Below are 15,019 nucleotides of genomic sequence, written 5' to 3' on the forward strand. Positions count from 1 at the left end.
AGACATTTTCACTAGTATCTGACAGGAACCGGCTGATTCCTGGCTAAAGTCACAGACATACTACCGTGCTTCACGACAGCTCTGCCACTGCCACTAAACTGAGCTGTGACCCTGCTCCAGAGCTTGCCCAGGGAAAGAGTTGGGGGAGTGTGGATGTTTATGGCAGTCAGGAAGTCAGAAGTGTGGGAAATGTGGGAGAGGACTTTAACACTGTCTTAACTCTACCTGGGAGCTACTCTGCCCTACAACAGCCCCCTTCCATTCTCCCGTAAGCTTTCTTCAGTCTGTATTATCTTCAAGCCATGTACTGAGCCTCCAGGAGAATTTACAAGCTGTTAGTCATTTCTTAGAGGGGGACATTAAAAGAAGTCCCTCCATCTAGCATAATAATCCAGTACGACATTCTTCTTCCTCCTTTTCAGTTTTAAAACTGTCCCTTTGCTCTCACAATCTGAACTTGAAGGGGAATTAGTAGTACTTCTGTTCACTCCTAGTTTGGCTTAAACGGGTTTCAAAGATTAGCATGAAAATAGACGATTAGGAATAAATAATTCTTTGTAGAAACAAAAGAGAACCAATATTCATAACAGTGTTGCCTATTTCACTTTAAATGAGAACTGCATGAGTGTCTGTGTAGGGGAGCTTAGCGGACGGAGCTCAGTGTCTTCCTGGGATCCACAAGTCTCGATCAACTGCTGGGCATGGGCTCTGAGGTGGCTTTCCTGCTTAGAGTGCTGGGCTTTCCCTAGCATGCCACCAGGCCAGCTGCTGTTAGAACATTCTTCTAAAGAAGTACTGCTGCCTGCTCCTCTCGTGATAGTTCACCTCACTTTCAGGCTTTCTGTGGCAGCTCTGTTTTCTCCTTGCAAAGCCTCACAACAAAACTACAGTTCTTAGAAGGCCTCATCAGGAATCTTCTCCTGTTCACTCTTAGTGAGCTTGCAAATGAGCCAGCCCCCATCACTCATGTTTCAGAAGGTCAGAGCTGAGGTATACACACAGGAAGAGCGAGAGCTGAGGGATTTGAGATTCTTCAGGTGCTAGTCAACTGAGGCGTCACTGCGGCGAGCGAGGAGCTGACAGACCTGTGTGCAGCAGCTGGCAGGGCAGAAGGAGCTGCAGGAAGGAGTTGCTGGAGGGTCCCCAGGGATCACCTCCCATCTCACAGCTTGGGAGCTCTCTGGCACCCTAGTGCCTTCTCTTTTCAGCTTTTCCATTGCAAGAATGAAAAATGTTTCCTACTGGTAAACTCATGCAATGGTTATGTAGACAATACACGAAAGGGTAGAAAACGATTAAATCTTGGGCGCAGTTTTACCATCTCAGTGTAGCAGGAAGGGAGCATGCACTTACTTTCACTAGCCACATGATTAGCTGGAAAAAACCCTTCCTGCCCCTTTCCTAAGCTGCCGTACCACCAGTCTTCATTATCTTTGAAAAACACTCGGATAATGTCTCCGCGATGGATGGTTAGTTCATCTGATCGGCTCGCTGTGTAGTCATAAAGAGCCACGACCTAAGAGAGAGATAAGACCACCACAACTTTATCACAACTGTGCCACAGAAAAAGCCCCAACACTCACTTCCTCTTGCAGAAGAGCAGCTGAAACCAAAGCAGGACTTTGGTAAGCCTGAGGCTGTCTCAAGGGTTGCTAATAGGATCAGGGGTGGTGGGAACACAGCAGGAGAAGCAAGATAAAAGACTGTGGGATTGAGAAATGGTTAAGAGTATTCAACACACAAAGATTAGTTTCAAAATACCAGATGTTAAAGTTTTAAAGTAAATTACTTTGAAGAAAAAAAAAACAGCCCATCACACAGCATTCCATTTCTTAGAAGTAATTTCTGGTATACCTTGAGGTCCCATTCTCTGCTCTAAGCAGATGCCTCTGAAAGAAAAAAACTTCAGGTAATCAGTTTTACAAAAAAGGAAAAGCTCAATGGAAGAACTTGATTATATAATTCTATTATCATTATTGGGTTTACTGCTGAAGCCTCTTTTTGAGAAAAACTTTTCTTGAAAAAATAGCTTTTGATATTTTTATAACAACACCTACACCTTCTGACTTTCCTTTAAAAGCTGGTCTTTGCTAGACACCAACTAAGAGGAAAGGCCTTTCTATGAGATTCTTCTTCTTTGTTTTATAACAATATCCATCCTATTTGATTTCTTTTTCTTAAAAAAACTAAAAGCAAGTCAAAAATGATGCTGCAGAGCTCCACAGCCAGCGTTTGGAAAGAGAGCTCAGCCCATCTCGGATCTGTTGCGCTATGTATGTGACGTGGGCATAATAATATGTATACACATGAATATGCTAACTCTACTGTCTCTTCACTAAACAGGGCTTCAAAAAGTATAGGCCCAGAAACTGTAAAATGGAAACACACCATTATAGCCCTCTGAAACTACGCTGATGGATTCCTTCAATAAACAGCTATGTCAATCCTAATGTGGCTGGTGCTGCACCAACAGCGGTAACCCTGCAGCAGGATCATTTCTAAAGGAGTTACCTCATGTAGGCTTTGTAGGAGAATAGAGGACAATTAGGAATTAGATAGGCAAAGTGTGAAGGTGTGGATCTCAGGCAGATTCCATAGTATGTTTGAGTTCAGTTAAGAGGAACCCCCAACTGGTTCAATATGGTGAAGCCCTGCATGATGAGTGGCAGTCAAAGGCAGGGAAGCTAACGCTTGGGTAGTTAGCGGGGTCTGACGACACACACTAAAAGAATACTGTGGTTGCATGGGGCCAGCAGGTTTATTTGTACATTTCTGGTTCTTCTGAAGGACAGCAGGAGGATCAGCTTAGATAAACGTATCATGTAGGAAGCCGCACATCAGTTTTTGTCATCATGTGGACCACTCCTAATTTAGTTCATAAAGCTGATATATTAACACTTTCACTACATTTTCCACAAGGGTCTGCTGAGGAGAGAATCTCTTGAGAGAGGTTCCACAGACCTAGCATGAGACTGTCCACTGTACCCCTATGGTACATGTTACTAGTTGCTATTACTTGTGAACTTGCTACACACATTTTGTTATGGATCACGCTGCACTCTTCAAAATGAAACCTTAAAGCCCTAGCCCCTAATATGAATATATCTGGAGAGATAGCCTTTAAGTAGACAATTAAAGTTAAGCGATGTCATAAGTCATCCTGATCAATAGGATCACTATTCTTGGAAGAGGAGGAGATGCCAGAAGCACACAGGCACACAGAGAAAAAGACTATGTGAGGACAGAGTGTGAAGGTGACACCCTGCCAGGAAAAAAGGCCCCAGGAGAAACTTACACAGCTAATACCTTGGTCTTGGCCTACTAACCTCTGGAACTGTGAGAAAGTAAATCCCCACTGTTTAAACCACCAAGTTTGTGTATTCTGGAGCAGCTCTAGCAGACTGGCGTAGTTCCACAACTTGATGGCTTCAGATAAACCCTCACCACCATCCTGTCTGGGAAGCACACACGAGGAATGCCTCCCATGCATTTATTTCCAGCCCCGGTGAGTTTAAGTTCGTCTCTACACCACAGCTTTCTCACAACTGCGCCACAGAAAAAGCCTAAGCGCCACCTCCTGAGGCAGAGGCAGTGCCTTTCTCATCAAATTACAACATTCTTGTTGATGGAGGGTGATGGTTGATGAAGCTTCAGCCTCTAAATCAGTGGTTCTAAACCTGTGGGTCACGACCCATTTGAAGGTCAAAGTACCCTTTCAGGGAGGTCACCTAAGACCATCTGAAAACACAGATATTTATAATATGAGTTATACCAGTAGCAAATTACAGTTTTGAAGTAGCAATGAAAATAATTTTATGGTTGGGGGGTCACCACAACACAAGGAACTGTATTAAAGAATTGCAGCATTAGGGAAGTTGAGAATGCAGTTCTGAAGCAATGAAACAGTCTTTGGGGCATGGCAACATGATATTGCTATTGACATCTGGCACAGCTGTCTATGTGTCTAACAACAAGGACCAGTGTGCCTGTCACGCCAACAGTCTACATTCTGGCAGTGGAGTCTGATCTTTGGCTATGACTCTCCTCCTCTACGGAAAGTTCATGACAGAAGCCATGTGGCTCAGAAGAAGCTGGTGGCATGGTATTCAAGTATGTGTTCCTATCTCAAATGCTATTACCTTCTCATTTGACAACACATTCTCTCTTCTGATAATCAGAGTTTAATGGTGCCTTCCTTGGTTGAATTTGGCAGAAAATTCTGAATAAATACTGACCTTTCTATCTACAAGATTTTATTTTCTGAGTGTTTAAGCAAAACTGTAAAAAGAGTTGGCAGGCAAAAACCCAGCAAGAGGGCAAGCGGTTTGTCTCCAATGAACAGTATGTGGACCATCCTCTTGTTCCAGCAGCCTCCCTATCAACAGTCTGTTTGGAAGACTCGCAACGCGTGTCTTCTGTCACATACTATTTGGCACCCTACAATGATCTACATGTATATAGGACAGAATTGTTTTCTGCAATATGATTCAATTATTGAGATAAAAGAGTAGTTATGAAATCTTTCTATAACAAATGTTAAAAGATAAGTGATAGTGTATACATATCTTATTACATTTTGATAATAAAAGGTCTGTGAAATAAAATGTTTCATAAAATCCATTTGTTTATATATAGCTGGTCTTTGGCTTTTGAAACTGTTTGCTAAGAACAGAACTGTAAGTTTAAGAATCATTAATTGGCAAATATAATATACCTAATATACCTAATCATATCTTATCCTGGCATGCCTTAAATGTACTTTAATAATTTATATTAAGTCTACACTTGGAAAAAAATCATCTAACCAGTAATCTATTCACAAAAAGTGTTGAATATTGCATACAATTAACCGAATATTATACTGGAAAACAGTATAATATTCCTGTGCCACTCTGAGTGAGGACCATGAATATTCAAAACGAATCTCTCAAAGCCAAGTAGACTGAAAAAAAATATTGAGTTTGTTTCTATTTGCTTGTTTTTTGAGACCAGGTCTTACTGTGTTACCCAGGCTGGCCTCAGCCTCCGTAATGGTGAAACTATAGGTACATGAAACGACACCGAGTTAGGCTGGTCATTTGTTGTTGTTCTGTCTGACGCTCCTCTTTCCTCTTTCTTTTTTTTTGGGGGGGGGGAGGAGGCGTGGGTACTGGCAGTCAAACAAGGCCTTCCATAGGATTAGCAGGTGCTCTGCAATGAGCTATATCTCTAGTCAGGGTTCCTTTTGAGACGGGTTTTATACTGTGTATCCCATGTTGGCCTTGAATTCATGATCCTGCTGCCTCAGCTCTCCCCCCGCCCCCCAAAAAAACCTGGATTATAGGTGTACTACCCAAATGGGGCATAAACTTTGGTTACGGATGCCTACATTTTTCAGTCTTAATGGAACTTCCTACTGAAGACTATTTTGTATTTTTTAAAAAATAGCCTGGTTATTATAAGATGCTAGGTAGAGTTTTCTTTGTAATATCTTTCAAGAAATTAAGCATTGTAACTATCTCTGAAGGATTCTCACTGACCCTTGTAGGACTTGAGCAGTCAAGTTCAGCAGTCTGGCTGTTCCTTGTACTTTTATCAAGCGTGAAATCCAATAGTCAATATTCATAATGTCCTCAGGCAGTTTACCAAGCCAAGTTACGTTGAATAAACTCATACTCTTGAGCAAAATAAGGCTTCAGCTGGAGAACTTTGCTCTGCCAGCCTAAAACAAGTGTGACACTGGGACTCTACTACCTTCTCTATGCCTTCTCCTTAATTTACTTGGTCTCACACTTTCGTCTTCAGAACTGTGAAACAATGCATTTTGCTTGTTTTGGTTACCAACTGTGCAGTAGTTTGCTACAACTCCTCCAGGGAACTACAAAATGTGCAGTTTGCTTTGCAAATGAGCTGGTTTTTCCTGTATTTTAAAATGTGAGTTGGACCTTGCTGTGCCATGCAGTGACCCAAGGTCATCTTGACCCTTCCCAGGATAACTTTTAAGTTTTGTCAAAATAATTTAAGAGACAACTTTAGGCCTAAATTGGCTTCACTGCCAAGATGCAATACTGCTAACAATTCCACTCATGCCTTTCTACTCTGGCTACCAAAAATGTAAATTTTCCCAATTGGCAGATGGACATTCATCCAAATACTTAAGGATACGTATAATGGTTACTGGTAAGTTACTACCAATTAATTAATGTAAGATGAAATTTAAAGTGCTGTTTAGCATTTATCTTAAAATTAAATAAACTTCGAGAAAGTTATCTCTAATACTAATTAAGAAATATTATTTTTACTATTAAAACAGAAATAAGATAAAATATCATGAAAGGAAATTTAATGATAAATCCCAAATTGTGTAGAAACTCATAATTAAATGTTATATGACCCCTTTCCACATAGTGACACTGGGTTCTATTTTACTTCATAAGAAGAATGAGGAAAAGCACATTGTATTTCTAGCATAGTATGGCAAATCAGCCTTCTACTAATTATTTATGGGAATGCAATAAGAGAACCCAGTAAGTATTTGTACAACTTTGTAAGTAAGATGCTGTTACTTTTAACTAATCTTTTCTGGATAATCACAGATAAGGAATGAGAGATAAAGAAAGCAAATAATTTCACAAAACATACCGTCCTGTACTAGACAAAAGCTTTGTTGCTGTTATGCTTTATAATGTTGGTATATGCAAAATCAGCAACATTTTATCAAAGTATTTGAAAGCATTTGATTTATATTATGTTCAGATAAAACAACAACCATGAGTAAATCAAATGAATATCAAACTAAGACTCAAGAGAATGAATTTCCAGTCTTTCTCTGTGTCCCAGGTAAAGTACAATACAAAGCACCACGTTTGTATGACTTTAAAATAAGAGGTTTGTGTAAGATGGTATCTGATACACCTACCTTTCAACTTTAGGATTTTACTACATGTGTTCAAATATAATTATTCCAAAAGAACAGCATTTATAGATTTAAAAGTAATTTAAACTATGAATATACTGGATAATAATGTGGCTTTATTTGTAGTCATATATAAACTGTAAAATCTTCTATCTCATTGATGCAATTCCATAGAAGAAAAGTCCTTAGTAATAATTAGCTAACAGCTAGAGAATGCTCATTAGTTCACCATTTTGGGAATTCTCTATCAAACAAATGAAAATGGGAGTTAATAAATTTTACTTTAGGTTTCAAAAATAAGCACTTTATAAGTGAAGGTTCATTTTTATATGATGACTAGTGAGTTTCTATGAATTTTGGTGTCACTCCGTATCAATGTTTTGAAAACTAATTACCAATGTGATGGTCATCAGAATCTAGGGTCTGTGGAAGCTAACTAGGGCACGGGGGGAAATATATCCTGAATTTGTGATACCACTAGAAGATGGCTGAACCTTTCAGCAGAGTTTTTCCTTAAAACGAATTATGGGGTTCTGGTCTCTTTTTTCATCTTTTTGCTTCTTGTCTACAATGAACAGCTTCATTTTCAATATGGACTTTCTTCATGTTGTACTATCCTTCCACAGCCCCCAAAGCAACAAGGTCAAATATTAATAGATAAGTTCATGAACATGCATGTGAGTATCTGATGTGGAATATTGATAGACAAGTTCATGGACATGCATGTGAGTATCTGATGTGGAATATTGATAGATAAGCTCATGTACATGCTTGTGAGTACCTGATACAGAATATTAATAGATAAGTTCACAAACATGCATGTGAGTATCTGATGTGGAATATTAATAGATAAGTTCATGTGCATACATGTGAGTACCTGATGTGGAATATTAATAGGTAAGTTCATGTACATGCATGTGAATATCTGATGTCGAATATTAATAGATAAGCTCATGAACATGCCAAACCAAGCAAAAAAGCAACAAACCCACATTATTTGTAACTCTTTTTATATCCATTTAGTTGAAAAGAAACTTGGTATATAAGTAATTATAAACACATGCCGATAGGCTTACAACATACAGAGATAAAACATACATGAAAGCAGCAGCACAGATGATAAAGGTGGGGAAGAGTGACACTAAAACTCTTCCTAATCCAAATTAAATTATATTAAGATGTTAACTGAAATTCTAAGGGTAATTACTAAGAAAACAACTCAATAAAACTGCTAAAAAATAAAAAGGGAGAGCAAAAGAAAGATATGAATTTGCCTTCTCCCAAATTAATAGTGGAAATATAACAGAATAACAACAAAAATACATAAAAGTATTAAAAAGCTAAACAAAATTGTAGACTTACCCAAACCTTATCAGTAATTGAGTTAAATGTAAACAGATTAAAATTTCAAAAAGAAAAACTACAGGAGTGAATAAAAGTCATGAATTAACAATAAATTGTACAAGAGGAGCACTTCAGACTTAAAGGACACCCATTAAATGAACTGGAGCACAATGTGGGAAGTTCGTCTGGATATGTGTTGCTTTTATTGGTTAATGAATAAAGCTGTTTTGGCCAGTGGCTTGGCAGAATAGAGCTAGGTGGGAAAACTAAAGTGAATGCTGGGAGAAAAAAGGCAGAGTCAATGAGAAGCCATGGAGCCACAGCAGACAGACACTGCCAGTAAGCCACAGCCATGTGGCAATACACAGATTAATAGAAATGGGTTAACCAAAAATAAAAGAGCTACCTAGCAATATGCTTAAGTAATTGGCCAAGTAGTGATTTAAATAATATAGTTTCTAAGTGATTATTTTGGGTCTGGGCAGTCTGGAACAAATGAGCGGCCTCCCCCAACAGGAGAAGCTGTCTTTGTATCAGGCAAAATGTTCTTCAAGACAAAACCTGCAACTACAGGCAAAGAATGATGTTTTATAACAATAAAATGCCAGTCAGTCAGGAAGATAAAAGTAATCACAAGCATGTATTTACTGTATACAGCCTCAGAACATTGAAGATAAAACTGAATTAGAAAAATGAAATAGTTCTAGAATAGAGAATATGCTAGACCACAAACTAAACCTTTTTAAGGACATAAAAATTAAAAACTCAAATTCATAGAAAGCATATTCTATAACTACAATGCACTGAAAATGGAAATCAGTTACAAGGTGAATTTGGGAAAATTCACAAATGTGTGGAAATTAAATAAAGTACTTTAAATAACCACTAATGTTGTGGGAGTATCTTCCGCTGCCTCAGCCAATAGTCGCTGAAGCATGAGCTCACAGTGCAACGGGGAGTGCCTTCCGCTCCGTCAGCCAATAGCCACTGAAATACCAGCCCACTGGGGCGTGGTATATTTCTCTTTTAAAAAGAGCCACAGATCCCGGATCAGGCTCTCTTGGTTCCGGCGCTTGGTCCCTGCTCCTGCTCCAGCGACTATTGGCTGAGGCAGCGGAAGATACTCCCACAACACACTAGACCAGAAAAGAAAGCTCAAGGATAAATGGAAACAAATAAGAAATTAACAATAGTAAGTGAAGATGCAGAGAAACTAAAACCCTTATTCATTTCTGGTAGGATTTAAAATATTTTGGAAATCATTTTGGAAGTTTCTCAAAATATTACATAGATTTACCATATCATGATATAGCTATTCTCCTAAATTTCTTTTCCTTTTTTTGGGGGGGGGGGAGGATACAAATGCACTGTTGTGTATATGTGTGCATGCAAACTGGCATATTCTTGGACACGTGTGTTTGTGTGTGAGCATGCAATTTGTGTGCATGTGGAGGCCAGAGGTTGAAATCAGGTGTCTTTCTTGATGGCTCTTCAGCTAATAAACTGAATGCATTATGACACTGTACAAGGTTGAACGTTGTAAAAACATTTAGTAAGCCTGATACAAGGGGCTACGTAATACATGCGCGCGCGCGCGCACACACACACACACACACACACACACACACACACACACACACACGTAATAAGAGGCTAAATTTTATGGAATGGGAACCAAATTAAAATGTAGCTGTTATGTAAAATTATAGTTACAACTGGAACAATGGTATGGGAGGTGAGGGTGCTTAGGATAGGCACAGCGACAGTACAGGTAAAAGCACAAACACGGAGATTCGGTTTTCCATGTCAGAGAGCAGACTCTTGACTCTGGCCATGACAGCAAACGGTAAGAGGTTAGACTGTAGAAATACAGCAGACAGAGAAAGCAACATATGTGGAATACCTGCGACTAAACAAGCCTAACAATTACCAAGGGTTTACTTGTAGGAACCAATAGGCTGGTAGCAATGTCATAGAACACTAGAGCAATTGGGAAGGCCCTGGAGAAGACAGGAGTACTGGGCACTACTTTTTGTTAGTTTAGTTTTGTTTGTAGGTTCTCAAATGCCAACACCCTAAATATTGATTATAAAGATTATTTTCTTGAGTAAATGGAAACAATGGTCACGATCAGAGTAACAGCTGGAAAATGATTCATATTTAGGTGTTAGATGTAAGTGTTTCAGTGAGCTTTCAAAATAGGTCTCAAGGAAGAGTGCAAGGAGGCCCAACCCCGCTCATTGGTGACACTCATAACTACCTTCTCATTCCTCCACTCCCGGCTTTCAAACAGCTGTCTGTGGCATGTGGGTAGCAGAGCTGCAGGGCAGCAGGTGTCCCTGATTTCCTTTCTCAAGGTCACAGGTGACTCTGCCTATGCACTAGAAAAACCACAGCTTCTGGGCTGCGTTCTTCCCACCAAACCCCAAGATCCCCTTCTCACATCCATGTTACTCTGACTTATATCTCTGTCAGCCCTCAGCTCCTGAAAACCTCAAGGTTACTTTTCCTAGGAACTTACCTAGGTTATATCCACTACCTCCAATCATCTGCTTGAGACTTCTTCGTGGGCTGATAGAATGTTTTACAAGACATTGTACTTGTACTTGTACTGGGCTACGTCCCAAACCAAGGTCTTCCCAGTCCCTCTCCTGTGTGGTTTTGATCAGCCCTTGCCATGGTGCTCAGCAGTCTACGGGCCTTGTCACACAGCTCTCCATCTACCTTCTAAGTGTTACCAGTTACAGTAATGTAAGGCAGGTTAGAAGAGCTAACAGACACCATGTAGCAGATGTCTAAAAATATCAACTGTGTTACAGGACTAACTGCCCTTATTACCTGAGCAACTCATGATTGCCACAAAATCTGTCTTGTGCTATGGAGTAACATAGGAATTTAATGACTTATTAATGTGGATCAATAATACTTCTAGAGTTATTGTTATCAGTCCATCTCCCATAATGCATTAACACATTAAACTGAAGTGTTTTTAGACGATCTTAAAAGACTGTCTGCCTCAGTTTCTCCTTTGGTTATGATGTTAATGAGAATACCCTTGTGTACAGAATTATGATAGACAATGAAATCACTTATAAAAAACACTACACAGTATTTGGCATACAGAAAGTACCCAATATGTTGGAGATAATTATTGCTATTATTGGTATGTAACTTTTCAAAAACTCTTCAATTCATAGAGGAATATTGTTTCCAGTAAAACATTTCTTTAGAACATTTAAAGTTATAAAGATGACGTTATATTCTAATACAGATGTTAACTCCAACTATAAATCTGAAAATAATCATTTTTTTATTCCCATATTGATAAAATATGTTCTCAATCCCCAAAGTGCTCCGAGTGAAGCCTGCCTAGGTTGTACTAAGCTACCAGCAATCTGCAAGGAGACGTGGTGATCAGGAAGCTTTCCAACATCGAATACAACCACATAATAAGCTTTCTTCTTTTTAGGAAATCATCACGGTCGTTATGCATCTAGTCAACCTGTGACTCAATGATGTGGTTATACCAAGGGGAGCTGGTGTCAGGTTACAGCAGTGCTGCCATCTCTGGCCAAGGCACAACTTGCTGTATATAACAAATAGCACCCAGGAAGATGGAATTTGGTCTGTTTGTATTTGTCAAAGAAAGAAAGTTATTATTTGAACATTAGTCATCATGGCAGACAATGGATGCCCAACTAAGTAGTTAAAACAGTACCAGTTTGATAGTCTTTATTATTTTTTTCGAGGTTGGGGATCAAACCTAGCGTCTTATGAATGCTAGGTTCTATCACTAAAGCTGGGCCCCCATCTCTTGTTTGATACCCTTTAATTAAATTTATCCTGAAATGAAAAATATTTCATGTTCATTGTTTTCTTTTCTGAATGAAAGTTTTCTTTAATAACACGGTTGACTCATGTTTGGTTTCTGTTGTAAAATATTTTGATACTTCTTTAAAATGGTCAAATTTAATTATATTTTTTACAAATGGTAAATTTTAAACAATCACTAAATCCTGCTTTAAAAGGTACACAATTACAACTTCGTTAAACACAAATAAAACTGAAAATACAATAATAATCCTTGAACAAAACACTGAAAAACAGTGTTACCTAAAATTAAAGTAGTAGCTGTCATTCAATTGTTTTGTATTTTCCTAATGCTTTGAACGGAAAGTTCATAAAGAGACACTATAAAATATGACAATTCCAAAGAGACTGGAGAAAGCTATAGTGGTAGTTTGAAAGAAAGTGGCACCCATAGGGAGTGGCATTATTAGGAGGTACAGTACGGCATTGTTGGAGTAGGTGTGGCTTTGGTAGAGGAAGTATGTCACTGTGAGGTAGGCCTTCAGATCTCCTTTGATCAAGCTATGCTCCTGACAGTTCCCTCCCGCTGCCTGTCGATCAAGATGTAGAACTCTCAGCTCCTTTCTCCAGAACCAAGTCTGCCTGTATGCTACCCAGCATAACAATAATGAACGAAATTTCTGCTTCAAGAGCTGATTAATGGGCCATCCTAGTAGAAGCATGGAAGAGAGCAGTGCTGAGGGTGATTAGAACTGTGGGGGCCTGGGTTCCACAGATTTCAGAGAAGAACTATGTTGCCTAGAGATCATTGTTGTGATGCTTTGGCAAATAATGTGGCTGCTTTTTGCCCTTGTCTGAAGAGTCTGCCTGAGGCTAATGTGAAGAGGTCTAGAATAATTTTATTGGCAGAGGAAATCTCAAAAACAGCCTAGTAAAGTCTCTGTCATGTAGTTATTAGTGTTAACTCTAATGACGATTTATAACGAAAGGGAACAAGTTGAGAAAGTAAAAATATAAAATGTACAATCTGAGGAGAAAAGGAGCACAGGAAATGGAATGGAGCAAAGTCCCTTGTTCAAAGATATACAAAGATTAAGAAATGGAATAAAGGGCATGGTGACCTCAGGGTATGATCCCACCTAATTAAGTTTCCAACTTGTGAAAAGGAATTATAGAAAAGTTTAGAGCCAGATGTGGTGGCACACGAGTTTAATCCCAGAATGGGGAAGGCAGAGGCTGGCAGATCTCTGAGTTTGAGGCAAGTCTAGTCTACAGATGGAGATTCAGGACAGCCAAGCTTAGGCAGTGAAGGAAACCACTGAAAACAGAAAGCTGGTGAAGATATAACTGAGTGTGTGTGTGTGTGTGTGTGTGTGTGTGTGTGTGTGTGTGTGAGGAGGGGGAATTCTCCAGTCCCAGGAAGCAACAGAACTTGGCAGCTTTGACCACATGGTTCTGGCTTTTTTCATCAAGGACAGATGAAAGGGATTATGGAATCTTTCTCTGTGACTAAGGAAAGCAGAGGTGTCTATCAGTCTATAAACTGTGTGTGCTTCCTCCTATGATCTTTGGTTACACTGCCACTTTGGTCTGGAATGTCCTATTACTTTCTAAAGTTTTCCCTCTTTTAAGATCCAGTTTAGTACATACTTGTCCTAACCTGCATTCCCAAATAACTCTGGTCCTGGGAATCCTTACAGCATTCAGGCCTATTCTGTATTTCTGTACTTGTGTACACGCTGCCATGGTGACATAAAATCCCTTCCATAATTGCTCTAAGCCTGGTTGGTCATTTTCTACTTTTTTTTTTTTTTTTTAAAAAACAACTGTGTATAGGTCATCTTTCTTACGGATGTAAGAACTAGTTAAAGACACATTTCCTAGTTTATGAAGACATGGATTATATGTTTTGTGGGTTTTGTTTTGGTATTTCAATAACGCTTGCCATACTGTTTTCCCATGTAAACTGTGTATCTTCTGGTACTTTAGAATTCAGTTCATGCCACTGTTACTTTATAGTGATCCAGAGATAGGACCATTTTAGAATAAGTTTGATGGATTAAAAAAAATAGTAAAGCAAAAAAGAGAATTAGAATGAAACCTACAAAAAACAATGTCAGTGGAGTGGCAATGGGAGAAACTTAACACAGGCTTTATAATTTACAATGTTCAGAGGAGAAAAGAATGTGAAAGCACTTAATAAAATGTTTATTATGAACAGTCATAAATGATTTTAAAAGAGCACCTATTTTGCATTTGTTTTCAAGTTTCAATAGAAATTTTAGCAGAACTGCTTTGAATTGCTACTTCATTGATAAATGAAAACAGGCTCTTTTATGGCAAGCTATAAAAGCTTATAGTTTACAGGTTCCCTCTCCACCCTGCAATTACCTACAGGAAGAGATCAACCATAGGTTCTATTTTATGAGTTTTATAGGGGCATAGTCACCTCAGTTTACATGCTATGAATTCCTGGAAAATGCTATACATTGGAGAAGATAAAGTGTGCCCTTTGAATCAAGACATTTCATTTAAATCCATACTTTTATCTACAAGTATGATATTATACATAATACATTAAACATGAAACTATCATATTGTACATAAGTATATGTATAAAAACTATGTTATAAAATGTAGTAATATAGTATGTAGGAATCCTGTCAACATCAGGGCTAAACAATGAAAACAATATAACAATAATAATTCAAAATGCTGCAAAATAAGACCTATCATCATAAAATTTCAAAGAGAAAATAAAAATTATATGACTCAATCAATAAATTTATGAACAAATTTAGTGTTGAGGCCATGAACACCTCAAATATTTAAAAAGTAACAAAACAAGTCTAAAACTTTAAGGTTTAATACTACTAAGTTATGTGACAAAAATTCATCAGTTAACCTTTAAAAACTTTACTGTTAATCTAAAGAATGAATATAAGACCAACTATTGAGCTAACATTCAAA

General features: G+C 38.5%; 1 protein-coding gene across 7 annotated transcripts in view; it reads right to left on the reverse strand.

The window, feature by feature from the left end:
• Ahi1 (Abelson helper integration site 1) overlaps positions 1-15,019 on the reverse strand; it is a 200,696-nt gene that overhangs the window by 93,173 nt on the left and 92,504 nt on the right. For all 7 annotated transcript variants that reach the window (XR_015001719.2, XM_085689094.2, XM_085689079.2 and 4 more), the window contains exon 20: positions 1,354-1,516. Coding sequence is in view for 6 of the 7 variants with exons in the window: in XM_085689094.2 (XP_085545220.2) it covers positions 1,354-1,516 (163 nt within the window). In the remaining variant the exon portion in view is untranslated. The remainder of the gene's footprint in view (positions 1-1,353; positions 1,517-15,019) is intronic.

The sequence above is a fragment of the Myodes glareolus genome, chromosome 1, assembly GCF_982192425.1.
Source record: "Myodes glareolus chromosome 1, mMyoGla1.1, whole genome shotgun sequence".
Taxonomy (NCBI): Eukaryota; Metazoa; Chordata; class Mammalia; order Rodentia; family Cricetidae; genus Myodes; species Myodes glareolus.